This window comes from Plectropomus leopardus, chromosome 7, assembly GCF_008729295.1.
Source record: "Plectropomus leopardus isolate mb chromosome 7, YSFRI_Pleo_2.0, whole genome shotgun sequence".
In the NCBI taxonomy this organism is placed as follows: Eukaryota; Metazoa; Chordata; class Actinopteri; order Perciformes; family Serranidae; genus Plectropomus; species Plectropomus leopardus.
The window spans coordinates 35,223,632-35,239,141 of NC_056469.1; the positions used below are offsets into that span (position 1 = coordinate 35,223,632).

The 15,510-nt window shown below is 40.8% G+C and overlaps 1 protein-coding gene across 2 annotated transcripts; it reads left to right on the forward strand.

Annotated features, from left to right (window-relative positions):
* The first annotated feature begins 2,022 nt into the window (after window positions 1-2,022).
* Window positions 2,023-9,369, forward strand: hjv (hemojuvelin BMP co-receptor). Of its 2 annotated transcripts, none has more exons than XM_042490621.1 (4): window positions 2,023-2,105; window positions 6,356-6,481; window positions 7,390-7,934; window positions 8,359-9,369. In XM_042490621.1, exons 2-4 carry the CDS (start codon window positions 6,400-6,402, stop codon window positions 8,983-8,985), a joined length of 1,254 nt encoding a protein of 417 aa, XP_042346555.1. In that variant the 5' UTR covers window positions 2,023-2,105; window positions 6,356-6,399; the 3' UTR covers window positions 8,986-9,369. The 2 variants fall into 2 exon arrangements, with proteins under 2 accessions (XP_042346555.1, XP_042346556.1); XM_042490622.1 differs by lacking the exon at window positions 2,023-2,105 and adding an exon at window positions 3,879-3,945.
* The last annotated feature ends 6,141 nt before the right edge of the window (window positions 9,370-15,510 follow it).

Consider the following 15,510-nt stretch of genomic DNA (forward strand, 5'->3'; position numbering starts at 1 on the left):
GATGCATATTGAGTATACTTTGATGCTAATAATACCGCTGACTTGAACAAAAAAGAAAAAATGAATACTTGTTTCACCTGCTTTCATTTTTGAACACAAACCATATAAAAATACAGAAGTGCAGCTGAAATGACGAGTCGATTGATTTTAAAATTATTTGGCAACTTTCTGGATAAAATTCGAATTCATTTTTAATGCAAAAACATTTTCAGCCAATCAAATATGTCGACTTTCTGTTTTTATCATTTTAATTATTGTATGTTATTACATCGGTTAAACTTTTCTGCACTGAGAACTTTTATTTTTAAATCTTAAATACATTTTCCCAAATGTACTGAAATACTTTAACTTAAGTAACATTTTCAATGCAGGACTTTTACTACAGTAACTCAGCATTTTTACTGTGTAGTATTAGAACTTTTACTGTAGCAAAGAACCTGAATACTTCCATGAGTACTTTTACTTGTATGCATAGTTTAATGGTTTCTCTTGTACTTTTAGTTATGTAGCATTTTAACGCAGGATGTTAACTTGTAACAAAGTGTTTCTACATTGTGGTATTAATACTTTTACTGTAGTAAAAGCTCTAAGTACTTCTTTCACCTCTGAAAACATGCTGATATATTAAGTGTGTTGAAGCTTTTTTGTTCGTAGAATTCAGAAGTAGTTTCACAGTTTTTCTCAACATCCTTCAGAAAAACAATAAAATAAGTTTTTTTTAATTGCTAAATTTCTGTCAATGCTTTTTTAAAAAGTTGCCCACATCATTAACAGATTTTGTTTTTTTTAATATATATATATATATATTTATATAGTTTTTTAATGTGAGTTTTTGCAGAAACTAAACATAAAAAGTCTGTAAAGATACAATCAGTGATATTTTTCGTGACAAAAAAATCAAACTGTGTCTGAATATTCAGATAAAAACTGAACTCACCGCCTCGACTGCAGCTTCTCTGTGTGTGTGTCGGTGGTTTGTGGTCTGTGGAGGGTCTCAGTCCGCCAGCCTCACTCACACACACACACACACACACACACACACACACACACACACACACACACACAACACACTAAACACTAACAAAGGCCGTGAGCTGCTCAGTGAGGCGGCGAGGGGCCCCGCTTCACTCTTAAAGGGCCGACAGCTTCACCTGCCTCACGGCGCTGCACCCTCCGTCTGCACACACATCACCCTTCAGTCACACACAACTTTATTTAAAAACACGGAGCAGATGAAACAAGTGAAAATGATGAGACAGTTTGATGATCGTGAGTTGTCTAACACCGTCAGGGAGTCACTGCTGCCTCCTGCTGTCTGTCTCATGTCACTGCTCCTCCAGCTGATCTCAGATCAGACGACTGTTCACCAGTGATCAGCTGATCACCTCAGAACTAACAATAACAATAATGATAAATTAGTATAAATGACATATTTAACACAAAAAGATGATATTTACTTTGAAGCATTTTAACACAGATATTATAAAAACAGAAATTCATTAACAAATGACCCCAAAATTAGCAAAAAATTAGTAAAAAGATACAAAGAATTCCTGAAATTAGCAAAATTTTCAGGAGGAAAAAAAGTCATCTTTTAAAAAGTGCTACAAATTTAAATAAAATCAATAACAGTATTGTAGAATAATATATTACAATAATATATATATATAATACATTTTTGTATTTGTTAAAATACTGTTTTTAAATAAAGTTTCAACTTCCTGGAGGTCCAAAATAAAAAAAATAAACTGCTGTGTGTGTGTGTGTGTGTGTGTGTGTGTGTGTGTGTGTGTGTGTGTGTGTGTGTGTGTGTGTGTGTGTGACAGTTGTCGTGCAGCAGCTGCTGGTTGTTGGTGATTTATTTAGAAACGTCAGCTGTGAACGCATGGCGAGCCAAAGACCAGAACCTGGAGTGGGACAGACCTCATAGACCCAGACAGACCTGAACAAATCCGGACAAAGTCCTGGAGAGATCCGGAGAGACCTGGAGAGGCCTGGACAAAGTCCCTAGAGAGATCTGGACAGACCTGGAAAAAGTCCTGGAGACTTCTGGAGAGAGGACAGACTGAGGACATGGACGGACTCTGATCCTGAATCAGTTGAAGGTGGGACACAAATCATGTTTCACTACAGTTTGTTTGTTGATCCACAGTTACAATGACACACACACACACACACACACACACACACACACACACACACACGTATTATATACTGTATATATAAACACGATAATAACTTTGTTTCTGAGTCCAGAAATCCTGAATCAGGAAAAAGTATTTTGTGAGTTCACAAATTTCAGAAGCTGGAATCATGAAATGTTTTTGCATGAAAAAATTGTTAAAACGATTATTAAAATATTCGCTTCTTAAATTTCTAATCAGTCAACTCATCGTTTTATCTGCACTTCAATGTTTTCATTTAGTTTGTGTCCAAATGTTGTAATTTGTAAAATAAAAGCATCGCGTTTCCTCCTGAGGCGAACAGTCGAAATACTCGAGTTTAAAATACTCAAAGTAAAAGTACTTCAGATTTCTACTTAAGCACAGTACTTGAGTACATGTCCTGTTTTATTCCACCACTGTTTACATACAGAGGGACTCGTTTTGCTAAAGACGTCAGTAATTAACCCTTTGAAACCTGAGCAAAGTGGCTTAATTTCTCTCAAAAACATGGCAAGAAAGCAATGAGCAAATAAAGAAGACACGACCCAAAAATTAGCAAGAAATGAGTCAAATTCAAGAGAACAACTCGAAAATTAGTGAATAAAATTTAAAAAGTAATAGAAGGGGAAAAAAGTTTAAAAAGGAAAGGAAAGAAATGTCTGATAACTTAAAAATAATTCTGTAACATAATTTTAAATATTTAATTGTGATAATTATCTCTCTGGATGTTTTTCTTCTAGCCTTTTAAAAATCATTTTCTAACAGAATCTTTCTTATCAAGTTGCTTATTGCCTTTTTTCACATATTTTTTTGAAAGAAATGACACCAATTTGTTCAGGATTCAAAGGTTCAAATACTCGTGAATGCCGTCTGAAAGCAACTCAAGAAACGCGACGTCGCTCCACGTTTCAGAGAGTTAAGTTAGAAAAGTGAACAGAATGATGAGAAATTAGAGAATTAGGATATAAAAGCAGTTTATTCAGTTAAAAATATACAATTTTAAAAAGATGTAACACGAAAACAAAGTAAGTGAGTTCTCTTAAATCTCTTAAACAGTCTCACATATCTGCATTATTTATTTATGTATTTATTCATTTATTTTGTGTATAAAGCTTCTCTTGTCTACGTGTGTGTGTGTGTGTGTGTGTGTGTGTGTGTGTGTGTGTGTGTGTGTGTAACTGTGGGGGGCAACTGCGGTTTAAATTTAGGCTTCATACCTCCCCAGCACGCACACACACACACACACACACACACACACACACACACACACACACACACACACGCGCGCGCACACACACACACACACACACACACTGAGCCCCTCCCACGTGTTTCGGAGGACTGAAGGTCAGCTGACTGCAGAAACACACTGTCATTGATTCATTTTAAAGGAGCAGTTCAACATTTTTCTCAGAGCAGCTGGTTAGCCTAGCTTAGCATAAAAACTGGAAACGAAGGGAAACTGCTAGCCTGGCTCTGCGAGCTCACTGACCAACATTTTGTTTCTGTGTTTGAAACGTCATCAAACTCCAGAAAAGCCCCTGAGGGCCCCTGAGGGCCCCTGAGGGCCCCTGTGAATCTTACAGGCGGCATGAATGAGCAGCGCCACAGTAAGCCCCGCCCCCTCCGCCTGCTGCTGTTTGTTCTGCAGAAAAAGAAAAAAAATGAGACAAACAGACGAGAGTCCAGGTTACAACACACAGCAGACTGTTTCTGTTTGTGATGTTTGAGCAGCGAGTCGAGTTTAATTCATGAGTGAAGATCGACACGGACTCTGCAGGTAGGCCGCACGTCACCGATATCATCTTCATTTTTATTTATTTTATTTTTATTTATTTTGAAACAAGATTTTGAAGAAGACAAAGAAGATTTGAAAAGACCCGATCGGCTGAGTGAAGCCCAAAGTGTCCGTGAAACAAAGCGGACTCAAAGATCCGCTGATGAAACCGAAAAGAGCAAAAACGTGTTTGTGTGAAACAAATGTTAATTATTGTTCAAACTGAAGGTTTCTGTCAGATTATTGCACAGAAACACAGCTCAGCTCACAGTTTCCTCCTCAGCGATCAAACAGCAGCTGAATCAACACAAACTCAACAATTATGTTAACCCCTTCAAGTCCCCACCAAAAAGAAGGCCATGGAAACAATGTTCTTGTCATTAGGGCTGTAATGACAGATCAGATTTAAAAACGCTGTTGAAATGAGCCGTCATGGTCATACTGCCGTGAACACATATATCAGTCTGTGACCACGGGGTTAGCCGGGTTATCATTAATTTAAAAAATCTGCTGATTTGATTTTGTGGGTTTTTTTTCATTTAAAAACAAAGTGGCATCATGACAAAAACCTGGCATTTAACCCTTTAAGTTCAGGTTTCAAGGGGTTAATGACGGCGTCATGTGACTGCTGGACACCACCTGCTGTGTCCGCATGAATCGCAGCAGGTTGAAACGCTGCCGGTAACGACATAATCTCAGGAGTGCGAGGGCGCCCTCAGAGCTGCGGGTGGGGGGGCGGTGGATGGGTCCAGCAGATCATGCAGGACTCCGGCGTTCGCTTCCTGTCTGACTGTCATGTTTTGGGGGTTTTTTGCATCGTACCATGTGCCTCCTACCCCTAATCCTCACCATTGGTGCCAGCATGTGTGTTTGTTGACGTCCTGGTGTTGGTGTTCCTTCGTTGCCTAAATATAACTACACGTCCGGGTCTATAAAGTGTCCGTGGTTTGCAGAACAGAGAAAGCCAACATGTTCCTGTGGAGACTGAGCTGAAACCAGGATCTGCACTCTAATACCTCATACCACCACAATTAGCAGGTGCACGCAGGTTTTTACCACTGAAGAGCGAGTCGGCCTGGCGTTGTGTCTTGTTGGTGTGTCCCTGTGATGTCACGGACAGGCAGGAGAGCAGAAAGCAGCAGAAAGCAGCAGGATCAGAGGTCTTTGAAAACTTTTCAGCGGTTTCTTCTCTTTATTTTCTCTTACATATCCTTACTTAAGTCCTCCTTTTAAACTCGGTGCGGATGTGTTTCAGACTGTGATTTAGCTGCTTAGGAGGAGATGGGCTGTAATTAGCGATGGCGGGGTATGGGGTAGGGTATGAATGCAGATCGTACACATTCTCATTGCATCAGAAAGCCAGATGTTAGCGGGTGTTAACGGGAATGAAGCTTAACACAGTGACTTCTAACTGACTTCAGATCAGATGCTGCAGCTCCATCAGCAGTTTGATGATGTCACTAAATGTGGCTTAATATGAAACACGATGAAGAGTAAAGAGAGATCAGATTTAGAGGGAAAGATGAACTCATTACTAATGAACTGTGATATAATATAATCTCTTAATGAACTGATGAATCCGGAGAATCACAGAGAGAAAGATGACTGGAAACTAAACACTCTCATCATGACAACATTAACTGATCTGAGAACAGCTCTCACCCAGCAGCATCGGGATCTGACTGCAGAGAAACCACAGCCGAGGACGGATTCAGGTCCTCTTCTGCCCAAAAGTATCAATATCACTGGAAAAAAATGATCTGTAAAAGTCAAATCCTGCAGTGAACATGTTTCTGCAGTGGACGTTTGTATCAGCAGGAGCTGCCGCACAGAGCCCGTCTGTGTTTGACGATATTTGTATGTACACGTCTGTTTGTGTGTGTTTCTGTGGACGCGTGAATATATCCTAATCATACACATGTATGTGTGTTCATACACGTTTTATGGGTCATCTTTGTAACGATTAATTTTGCAGAATTTCTATAGTTATTGCTTTTCTTAATCACTTTTTTAATTGCATTTTTTTTTGCATATTATCAGTTCCATTATTTTGCATTTTTAAACGGTTTTGAAGTCAATATTTGTCGAGGTTCTGACTCTTTTCAGTTAATCGTTTATTTAACAGTGAAGATGTGATTGTTGGTTTCCTTTGGTTCTAAAAAACAATATTTGCAACATAAATCATGAATTCACTTTAGATTATGTTCAATATTTCCGAATTATATTACCATAAATAACAAAATAATATACCAAATATTATTTAACAAGTGAATAAATGAAGTTATTATTTCAGTTTCAAAGACTTTAATTCAGTCAATAAAACAGAAGTCGTATTTACATTATAGGTGACGTATCAAACACCTGGTAACAGGTGAGTGTGACATCATCGTCTCGTCTTCGTCTGTCCCCTCAGGGTCCAGGTGATCTCTGTGAGCCCGCCCGGGGGTCAGTCTGCTGATGGAGCCTCGGCCCTCGGCGTTACCATGGAAACACTGCATCCAGCTGACTCTGCTGCTGGTCCAGCTGAGTCTACCTGAAGGTACCACGACCTCTGTGCATGTTAGCGTCACGTGGCTAAAGGCTAACGGAAAAGCCTTTTTTGTCTTTTATTATCACAAACGTTCGTCATATATAAGTTTGTGTAAGTGAAGAAAACAGATGGATACAAATTTTCTTTCCAATGTTTCACTCAGGAGTTCGAACTTAACCCTTTGAAAACTGGAGAGGAATCATTTTGCTTGCGCTGCTTTCAGACGCCTTTCACACGTATTTAACCGTAAAAATTTTGGTGAAATTTCTTTCATGGAGAAAAGGCAGCAACTTGGTTACAGATATTGCTAGAAATCAAAAAATTTAGGGAATTAAATTTTTGCATTTTAAAAAATGCAAGGGGAAAATATTTACGTTAAAACAAAAAAAGGAAAAAAGCTAGAGAAAAATTATATTTTATAATTATCATAATTACCTTTTTAGATTCATGTTACATAATTTCGGCACTTTTTCCAAGTCTAATTTGCCTTGTTTGTCTTTTTTCTTTATTTTATTTTTTTATTCGTTTTTTTAAGTCATTTTTATGTAATTTTCTTACACTCTGTAATTTTCTTACACTTGTACTTTTAAACTTGAACTTTACTTTTTTAAAAAATCATCTGCTATTGTTTACTCATTCAAGTCAATGTCACGCCACAAAAACACTGGATCCTACATTTCCCACAATGCAACTGCCTTCATTCGAGTTAATGCTGCAGCCAGTGATTCTTTTTTAGATCCGTTAATCTGCCGCTTACAAGGATTCGTTGATTAATGTGGTCTCTGAAACATCAGCGTGATAATTTCCCCTCTGGTTTGTGACGCAGACTATGTTTGACTGTGATGACATCATGATGACATCATCAGATCTCAGGTGAGCTGCAGGTGCTCTCATGTTTGAACCTTTTCTTTCCTCAGTCAGAGCTTCCTGTCGGATCCTGAGGTGTAACTCAGACTTTGTGGCTGCGACGTTGGACCTGGGGAGCAGCAGCGGGGGAGCAGGAGGAGGAGGAGGAGCAGGAGGAGGAGCAGCTCTCAGCAGGGAGGCTGTGAACGCCGGTTACTGCAGCGCCCTCCGCTCATACGCCATGTGCACTAAACGCATGGCGCGGGCGTGTCGTGGTGACCTGGCGTACCACTCTGCAGTTCAGGGCATCGAGGACCTGCTGATCCAGCACCGCTGCCCCCGGGCGGGGCCCACCGCCCAGCCACGGCCCCCGCCTCAGGGCACGCTGTCGGGGGACGCCTGCCTCTATGAGAGGAGCCTGTTCTCCAGAGAGGGCCGGATGCCGGAGTACCTGCACTGCGGCGTGTTCGGAGACCCGCACGTGCGAACATTCAACAACGACTTCCAGACATGTGCCGTGCAGGGGGCGTGGCCTCTGGTAGACAACGAGTACCTGTACATACAGGCCACCAGTGCGCCAACAAGGGGGGCGACGCACGCCACCACGCTCACCAAGGTGAGTCATCAGAGGCCAAGTTCAGACCAGCATGACCCTCCTAATAACATCTTTACGCTGCGTTTTTAAAACAAATCTGCGTCATATGATAACGTTGTATAAACGACACATCCGTTGTAATGACACACCATAGAAGAAGACCACACGCACGGCCAACCGAAACACTGCAGACCAACCAGGGGTCTGCAGTGTTTCGGTAACAGCTCAGGTACCAAAGTACCAGGTACTATTCCGAACTTTAACTCACGGAAACCGAAAGAGCGGGTTGCGTTGAAAAGAGGCGTGGTACCATGAGGCAGGCATGAGGCGCGTTTCTCCCATGATTCTCCGGACCAATGAAGCAAAGCCTTCCTGAAATGAATAACTAAGTATTGAACCATGAAAGCAGTAACAGACCGCCGTGTCTCCTGTCGTCTCTCCGCAGATCACCGTCATCTTTAAGAACTGGCGTCAGTGCATCGATCAGCAGCTGTACCAGGCTGAGCTCGATAACGTCCCCGCCGCATTTGCAGACGGCTCCGTATCCAGCGGCGAGCGGCGAGGTCACCACAGCCTGACAGTCCGGACTCAGAGTCCCGGCCGACACGCCGAGATCCGAGCGGCTCACATTGGCACGCTGCTGGTGATCCGTCAGAGCGGACGCTCGCTCGGCCTGTCGGTGCGCTCGCCGCGGGGCATCGTGGAGGCCTTCGGGCCTGAGCAGGACCTGCAGCTGTGCGTGTGGGGATGCCCCGCCTCCCAGAGACTCAGCACGCTCCACCCGCCACCAGACTCTTCCTCCGCCGCCGCCCAGGCTCACTGCGCCGCTCTACTTCCTGCCAGGGACGTGTACTATCAGGCCTGCGTGTTCGACCTGATCACCACTGGAGACCTGAACTCCAGCGCGGCGGCTGTCGGCGCGCTGCAGGATGCCAGGAACATGATCTCGGACACGCAGAGAGTTCACCTGCTGCCGGTCGCCTCCGCCGAGCCTCGCCGAGCACCCCTGGACCTGACGCTGCTGCCGCTGCTCGGCATGCTGGGAACTCTGTGCACAGAGCTGTGTGTTTAACGTGATGAGCTGGACGATGACGTCACTCTGCACGGACACCCGCGGTCATGTGACCGCAGCAGATCCAACATGGCGGCCTGAGACTTTAACCCCCCCCCCGTCCTCTGGGGTGTTACTGATCCTGGATCAGTTGTAAACATTATAAAAGACAGAAAATACGCTGCTAAACCGCCGATACGCAACTTATGGCCCACGGGCCAAATCTGGCCCCAAATATTGTGCCAGGTGCCCCCCCCCCCCCCCCATTTTCTAATTCACAATAAAAGTGATTCAAACTGGAAATGTTGTCTTTTAACTTTAAGTATTCATCAATCCTCGATGTATCCTACAATCCTAAAAACGTCCTAAAATCTGAGAAATGTTCTAGAATTCCAGAAGTGTCCTAAAATCCCCACGGACACCCTGCAATCCTTGAAATGTTCCTAAATCCTTAAAATGTCCTAAAGTCCAAGAGATGTCCTAAAATCTTACAAATGTTACAAAATTTGAGAAGTGTCCTACAATCCCCAAGGACATCCTAGGAAGGCGTATGGGGCCCCAAAGTGGCCCTTAAGCAAAACAAGTATCACCGATGTAAACTGCTAACAAAACAGTAAAATATCAGAATTTTAATGAGTTTTTTGTCCACATTTCATTTTAATGTTCTGGCAGCTGCAGAAAAAGTCACCTGATGAAGTCGACTCGCGTTCACGGACACTTTTGCAGGTGCACGGGCACAGCGCCGGAGGTGAGTGTCTTCACCTGGTCTCTGATCTGGATGTGATGCATTGGCGCTGTATGTTCAGCAGGTCTGATTAAAGCATTTTAAAGAATTGTTTCACAATAATAGCGTCAGTTACAGTAAAGTAAATCAGGTTTCATTAGTCACCTGGTCCCTGGAAAGAGACCCAGCGGGAGCGGACAGGACGTGGGAAGGACGGGTGTGTCACATTACTGACAGGTTGTCAAGTGAGGAGGAAGTGAGGAGGCGGCAGAGTGCAGGATGAGTCAAAGATTGTGCCTGTAGACAGAGCGTAAAAAACAGCATGAAATATTGTGTCAATTTAAAGAATATAAAAAGGGTTAACCCTTTCAAACCTGGATCGACATCAGTTTTCTTGTGCTGCATTCAGACACTTTCCCACCTTTGAAACACTGAGCCAGTTGGTTTGATTTCTTTGAAAAACGTTTTTTTTTTTTGCAAATTGCAAACAAATTTTAAAAAAGGTTTTTCATCTACTTCTTTCCGTGTTTTGGAAAGACATTAAGCCAGTTTGCTACAGTTTCAAAGGGTTAAAGATGTGGCCGTTCATGTGCATAATTTCTATCTGAATATAAATAACAACAAATAACTTATACCGATATAGCTAGAAAACCGTGTTTATAATAATTGTCATTATTGGAAATTATTATTCTTATAATTCTTACTATTATTATTATTGTTGCACCTTTTAAAGTCAATTCCTGTTTTTTTGTTCTCTTTCTTTCTTTTTCTTTTTCTTTTTTGGGGGGTTTGTTTCAGTCATTTACTTGTAATTTTTACAAATTTCTTGCTAATTTTTGGGTCATTTTTTTTTGTTGCTCATTGCCTGCTCTTCGTGATTATGAAAGAAATCAAGCCAGTTTGCCTGAATTTGTACAATATCGAGTGTGTCCGGTTCATTCAGAACGACTGTGTCCATCGTATGTCTCATGATGTCCCTGTTACGTGTCGCAGGTGTCTGATGCAGACTCACAGAGAACTCGTGCAGGTGACTTGGAGCTGGTTCTGACGGTGTTGAGTCCACGATCCAGACCTACAGAGGAACGTCCACCTGCGCTCCGTCCGCAGGGCAGGTGACTCACAGAGCTGCTCCACAGGTATTATAAATGTATTTCCGGGTTTTCCATCACATTCTTCTGAACGCAATATCTCAAAAATGCCTTTAAGGATTTTCTTCAAATTTGGCACAAACGTCCTCTTGGACTCCGGGATGAACTGAGTAGATTTTTGGTCGAAGGTCACTGCAACCTCGCGTTTGTCTCACTCACGTAAACGTGATATCTCATGAGCCCCTTGACAGAATTTTCTCAAATTTGGCACAAACGTCCCCGTGGACTCAATGATGAACTTGGTGGCCAAGTCAAGTCCAGTCCTTTTTTATTTATAAAACGCATCATCACACATCACAATTTGCCTCGGTGGGTTTTACAGCATAAAACATCCCTCTGTCCTCAGCCCCTCCAGCGACTGCGGAAAAACTCCCCCCAAAACAAACCTATAACGGTGAAAAAAATGGAGAAACCTCAGGAAGAGCGACTGAGGAGGGATCCCTCATCCAGGACGGACAGACGTGCAATAGATGGCCACAGGTCAAAGGTCACAGTGACCCCACAAAACAATTTTTTGGCCAAAATTAAAGAATTAATTTGCTAATTTCGATGCTCAATGTTGATGTTAATTTCCAAAAGGTCAAAGGTTAACTTCACAGCAGCATCATAATATTTAAAAAAAAACAAATTTAGGAACAAAATTACAAAAAATTATATTTTTACTGCCAGCTGTTGACGCTGTTTCCATGCTTTCCATCGTTCCTGTTGCCCTGAAACATCATGCAAGCGTCATAACTCGGCATCTCTGGCATCATCGCCGTTCATGTGCTCGTAACTTGTAAATACGATAATTTTGAGGAGCACATGAAGGCAGCACAAAAACGAAAGGCTGTGCAGCCGCAGACTCTCGTTAGCAGCTAACTCTGTAGCTACACACCCGGAGCAGAAGAACAAGAGAACCACTGTGGGACAGACTGTGGGAAGCTGCTAACAGCATCATACGTCATCAAATATCACACGCAGTAAGCAGCAGCTGCAGCCGGGCAACGAGTTTGGCCTAAACCGACTGAAAGGTTTCACGAGTGTAGGATATTCTACTTTTGTTTATATGATTTAGGCATTTAAAAGACGTGTTTATTCATGTATTTATTTGTATGAAAGGGTTCAGAGGGCGTGCAGAGTATCACGAGCTGACCGCTCACACACAGCAGGACGCCGCTGATATCTAGCCGAACATAATGTCAGGAGCTCCAGTGTTATAAAGTTATAAGTGTAGCTGAGTTTCAGCTTTGGGGGGTTTTGAAACCTAATTTTATGCACTTGGCAATTTCTAATCATTCAGATTTGGCTCTGTGTTTAAAAACATATTTTTTTGTGGTGTGACAAACTCATAACACGTAAGACAGAGAGACTGGAAAAATAAACTCAGCTGTATGATTGTGAGCTGCAGGTCATGTTGTTACCTGTTTAGGTAAGTGTGTGTGTGTGGTGTGTGTGTGTGTGTGTGTGTGTGTGTGTGTGTGTGTGTGTGTGTGTGTGTGTGTGTCTGTGTCTGTGTGTGTGGTGTGTGTTATGCAACCCAAACACTTCCAGTAAAGTGTATAGAAATAAAAAGAGTATTCTTTTGGTGTAATTAAAGGTGATAGATTTTGAAATATTACCTCAGGTGACTGAGGTGTGACACACACACACACACACACACACACACACACACACATACACGCACGTGAGTAAAAGACAGAAACAAAAAACACGTACTGTACTGCAAACACCGCTCTCTTATTGTTTGCTATTTGTTCCTGTTATGTTTTTTCAGTTGTTTATCTGTGTCGGTTTGTCATTAACTGTTGTTGTCGTTATTAATAAATACAGTAAATATAATACATAATCATTATTTACTACATAAAATAACAGCTGCGGTCTACAGCCCCGGGCAGTTCTATGGAAAAACAATTATTGTAATAAAAATGTTGAATCCTCCTTTAAAGCAGCAACAGGTTTACGAACACACAGGATCATTTTAGCAACAGAAAGGGTTAATTCAGGAACATGAAAGGTTGATTTAAGCTACATGAAGGGTTAATATTGTTTAAAATGAATCTTAAAGTTAATGATTTATAATCTGATAATATTATTATGTTATACCTGCTGCATGTGGTTACTGCTCCTTAAATAAAATTTTATATATATATATATATATATATATATATATATATATATATATATATATATATACACATTTGCATTAAACTCTAATCAAATCAAATAATTCAACAGGAAATAATGAACAAATAAAATAAAATATGAATCCAACAAAACAAATAACGTAAACAACATAAATATTCTAAATATATGTATGTATTACATATTTTATGTGTGTGTGTGTGTGTGTGTGTGTGTGTGTGTGTGTGTGTGTTATACATACATACACAAAGCTAATAATAAGCTCAATGCTAATAATAATAATATCATTGTTGTATTTCTTTTCTTTTATTTTTTTATTTTTTGGTGGTGTTTCTCTCATTGTATTTGCGTATAACAGACACATACACAGACACATGCACACACACGTATATATAGACATTTATATGTTTATCAAAATGATCATAATCATAAGATCTGAAATAAAAACATCCACTTTATTTAGTTTAGCTATTTTTTTTGTTTTGTTTTGTAGGATTAGTTTGTTTATTTTCTAATTTTATATATTTGTTTTTGTTTCTTTGTTTACCTTGTGTTGTTATTTGTTTTGTTTGTTTTTGTCTTTTTGTTCATTATTACCTTTTGATTTGACTTGTTCCTGCAAAAATGAAACACTTTTGTTTTAAAGAAGGAGCAGTAACTACATGCAGCCTGTGTGACACAATAATAATATTATGAGGACAAAGATCATCAGTTCTGTTTTACTCTGATTCAGTGACTCACGAGGAACCACAGACGCATTTACAGTCAGAGATTCAACTGCAGAAATTCCCACTAATAATTATTATCTGTTAATTCATTTATTTATCTATATGTGGCAAATATTAGCACTGTTATAACTGTAACAAAATAATTACTGCTGGGATATAGTATGTTTGTTCAATTTTACTTTACTTATTTTACTTTACTACTATATATATATATATATATGCATGCATGGTCAAACACACAATGCAAAAGTCGTGAATGGCCAGGGTGCAGGCAAGCTACCCCTCATCTACAACAACAACAACAACAATAGAGTCATTAAAATGAACTCCACCTTTACCATCTGCAACATTTAAGTGATCAATGCATTAATGCATCAATAATAATAATAATAATAATAATAAATGTGGTATAATATGTTCAAATATAATAATATCATGGTATCATTCATGTGTCCTGTTCGAGAGCTGGACTCAGATTTGTTTCCTGTGATGGAAACGCAGATCTGGTGATGTAACATTAAACAGAAAATCTTGTCATGACGATGATGAAGATGTGAGTTCCTGTGAGGAACATTTGACACACCTTCAGTCTCACTGAGTCAGCGATCTGAGCAGCAGCACAGCTAAAACTACAGCAGACCTCACAGCACACCGTTTCGTTTCACTTCTGCGTCCACATAAATACCAGCCGCTCCAGCATGAAGGCTGCACATCCCGACCTGAGCAGGACCAGAGCATCCCTCTATCAGAGCTGCTCCATCCCTCCATTGCAGCCGCTCTATCCCTCCATCAGAGCTGCTTCATCCCTCCATCAGAGCTGCTCCATCCCTCCATCAGAGCTGCTCCATCCCTCCATCACAGCTGCTCTATCCCTCCATCACAGCTGCTCTATCCCTCATCACAGCTGCTCTATCCCTCCATCACAGCTGCTCCATCCCTCCATCAGAGCTGCTCCATCCCTCCATTGCAGCCGCTCTATCCCTCCATCAGAGCTGCTTCATCCCTCCATCAGAGCTGCTCCATCCCTCCATCAGAGCTGCTCCATCCCTCCATCACAGCTGCTCTATCCCTCATCACAGCTGCTCTATCCCTCCATCACAGCTGCTCTATCCCTCCATCAGAGCTGCTTCATCCCTCCATCAGTGGACACAAGTGAGTTGTTATCTTTTTTATCTTCATCTTCTTCTGCTTCTTCTTTGAGAGCATGAAGTTTTCAGAATCAGCTGACATGTTGCAGTGTTTTTTCAGTAAATTCATCATGTTTGTTTCCAGCAGTGTGGAGACAATAAAACCTCAGCTGGTTTAGTTTGAATGTTAAAAAAAGGACTTTACATATTTGTATTGTAATTTGTGATTGTAATTGTAATTTCAAACAATTCTCATGACATTTCTTGGAGATAAAATGTTTATTTGATCAAAATCTGCTCTTTATATTATGTCATGAATGTATTATGTATTTATTTTTTATTTTATTAGTGAGTGCAAAGTGCAGTACAAAAAAAGTTGTTTAGGGTCATGCATGTGTGCTGCTGATAAAGCAGAGAGAGAACAGGGGCTGAGTTAGAATATAATAGTTATTTTATTAATTATTATTAGAATACTTATTACTGATACAGAATATAAATAATGTTTGGAGTAATAAATAATATTGCATATACATAGTAATGAATATAATAATATTGTGAAGGTTTTTTTTTTTTTTTTTTTATTAAAACCCTCTCCTCTTGCTGTTGCAGTGCATTGTGGGTGCCTGGTCTTCCTATCTTTGGCATTGTGGGCGGAGCTTGCAACAAGTATGAGGTTACCAAGCACAACAACCACC

What these genes read in the sequence shown, in the direction of transcription:
- hjv (XM_042490621.1), top strand. Translation starts at nt 6,400, where the DNA reads ATGGAGCCTCGGCCCTCGGCGTTACCATGGAAACACTGCATCCAGCTG. An exon ending in CCAGCTGAGTCTACCTGAAG is followed by an intron (nt 6,482 to 7,389) that starts GTACCACGACCT and finishes TTCTTTCCTCAG; the next exon opens with TCAGAGCTTCCTGTCGGATC. An exon ending in ACGCCACCACGCTCACCAAG is followed by an intron (nt 7,935 to 8,358) that starts GTGAGTCATCAG and finishes GTCTCTCCGCAG; the next exon opens with ATCACCGTCATCTTTAAGAA.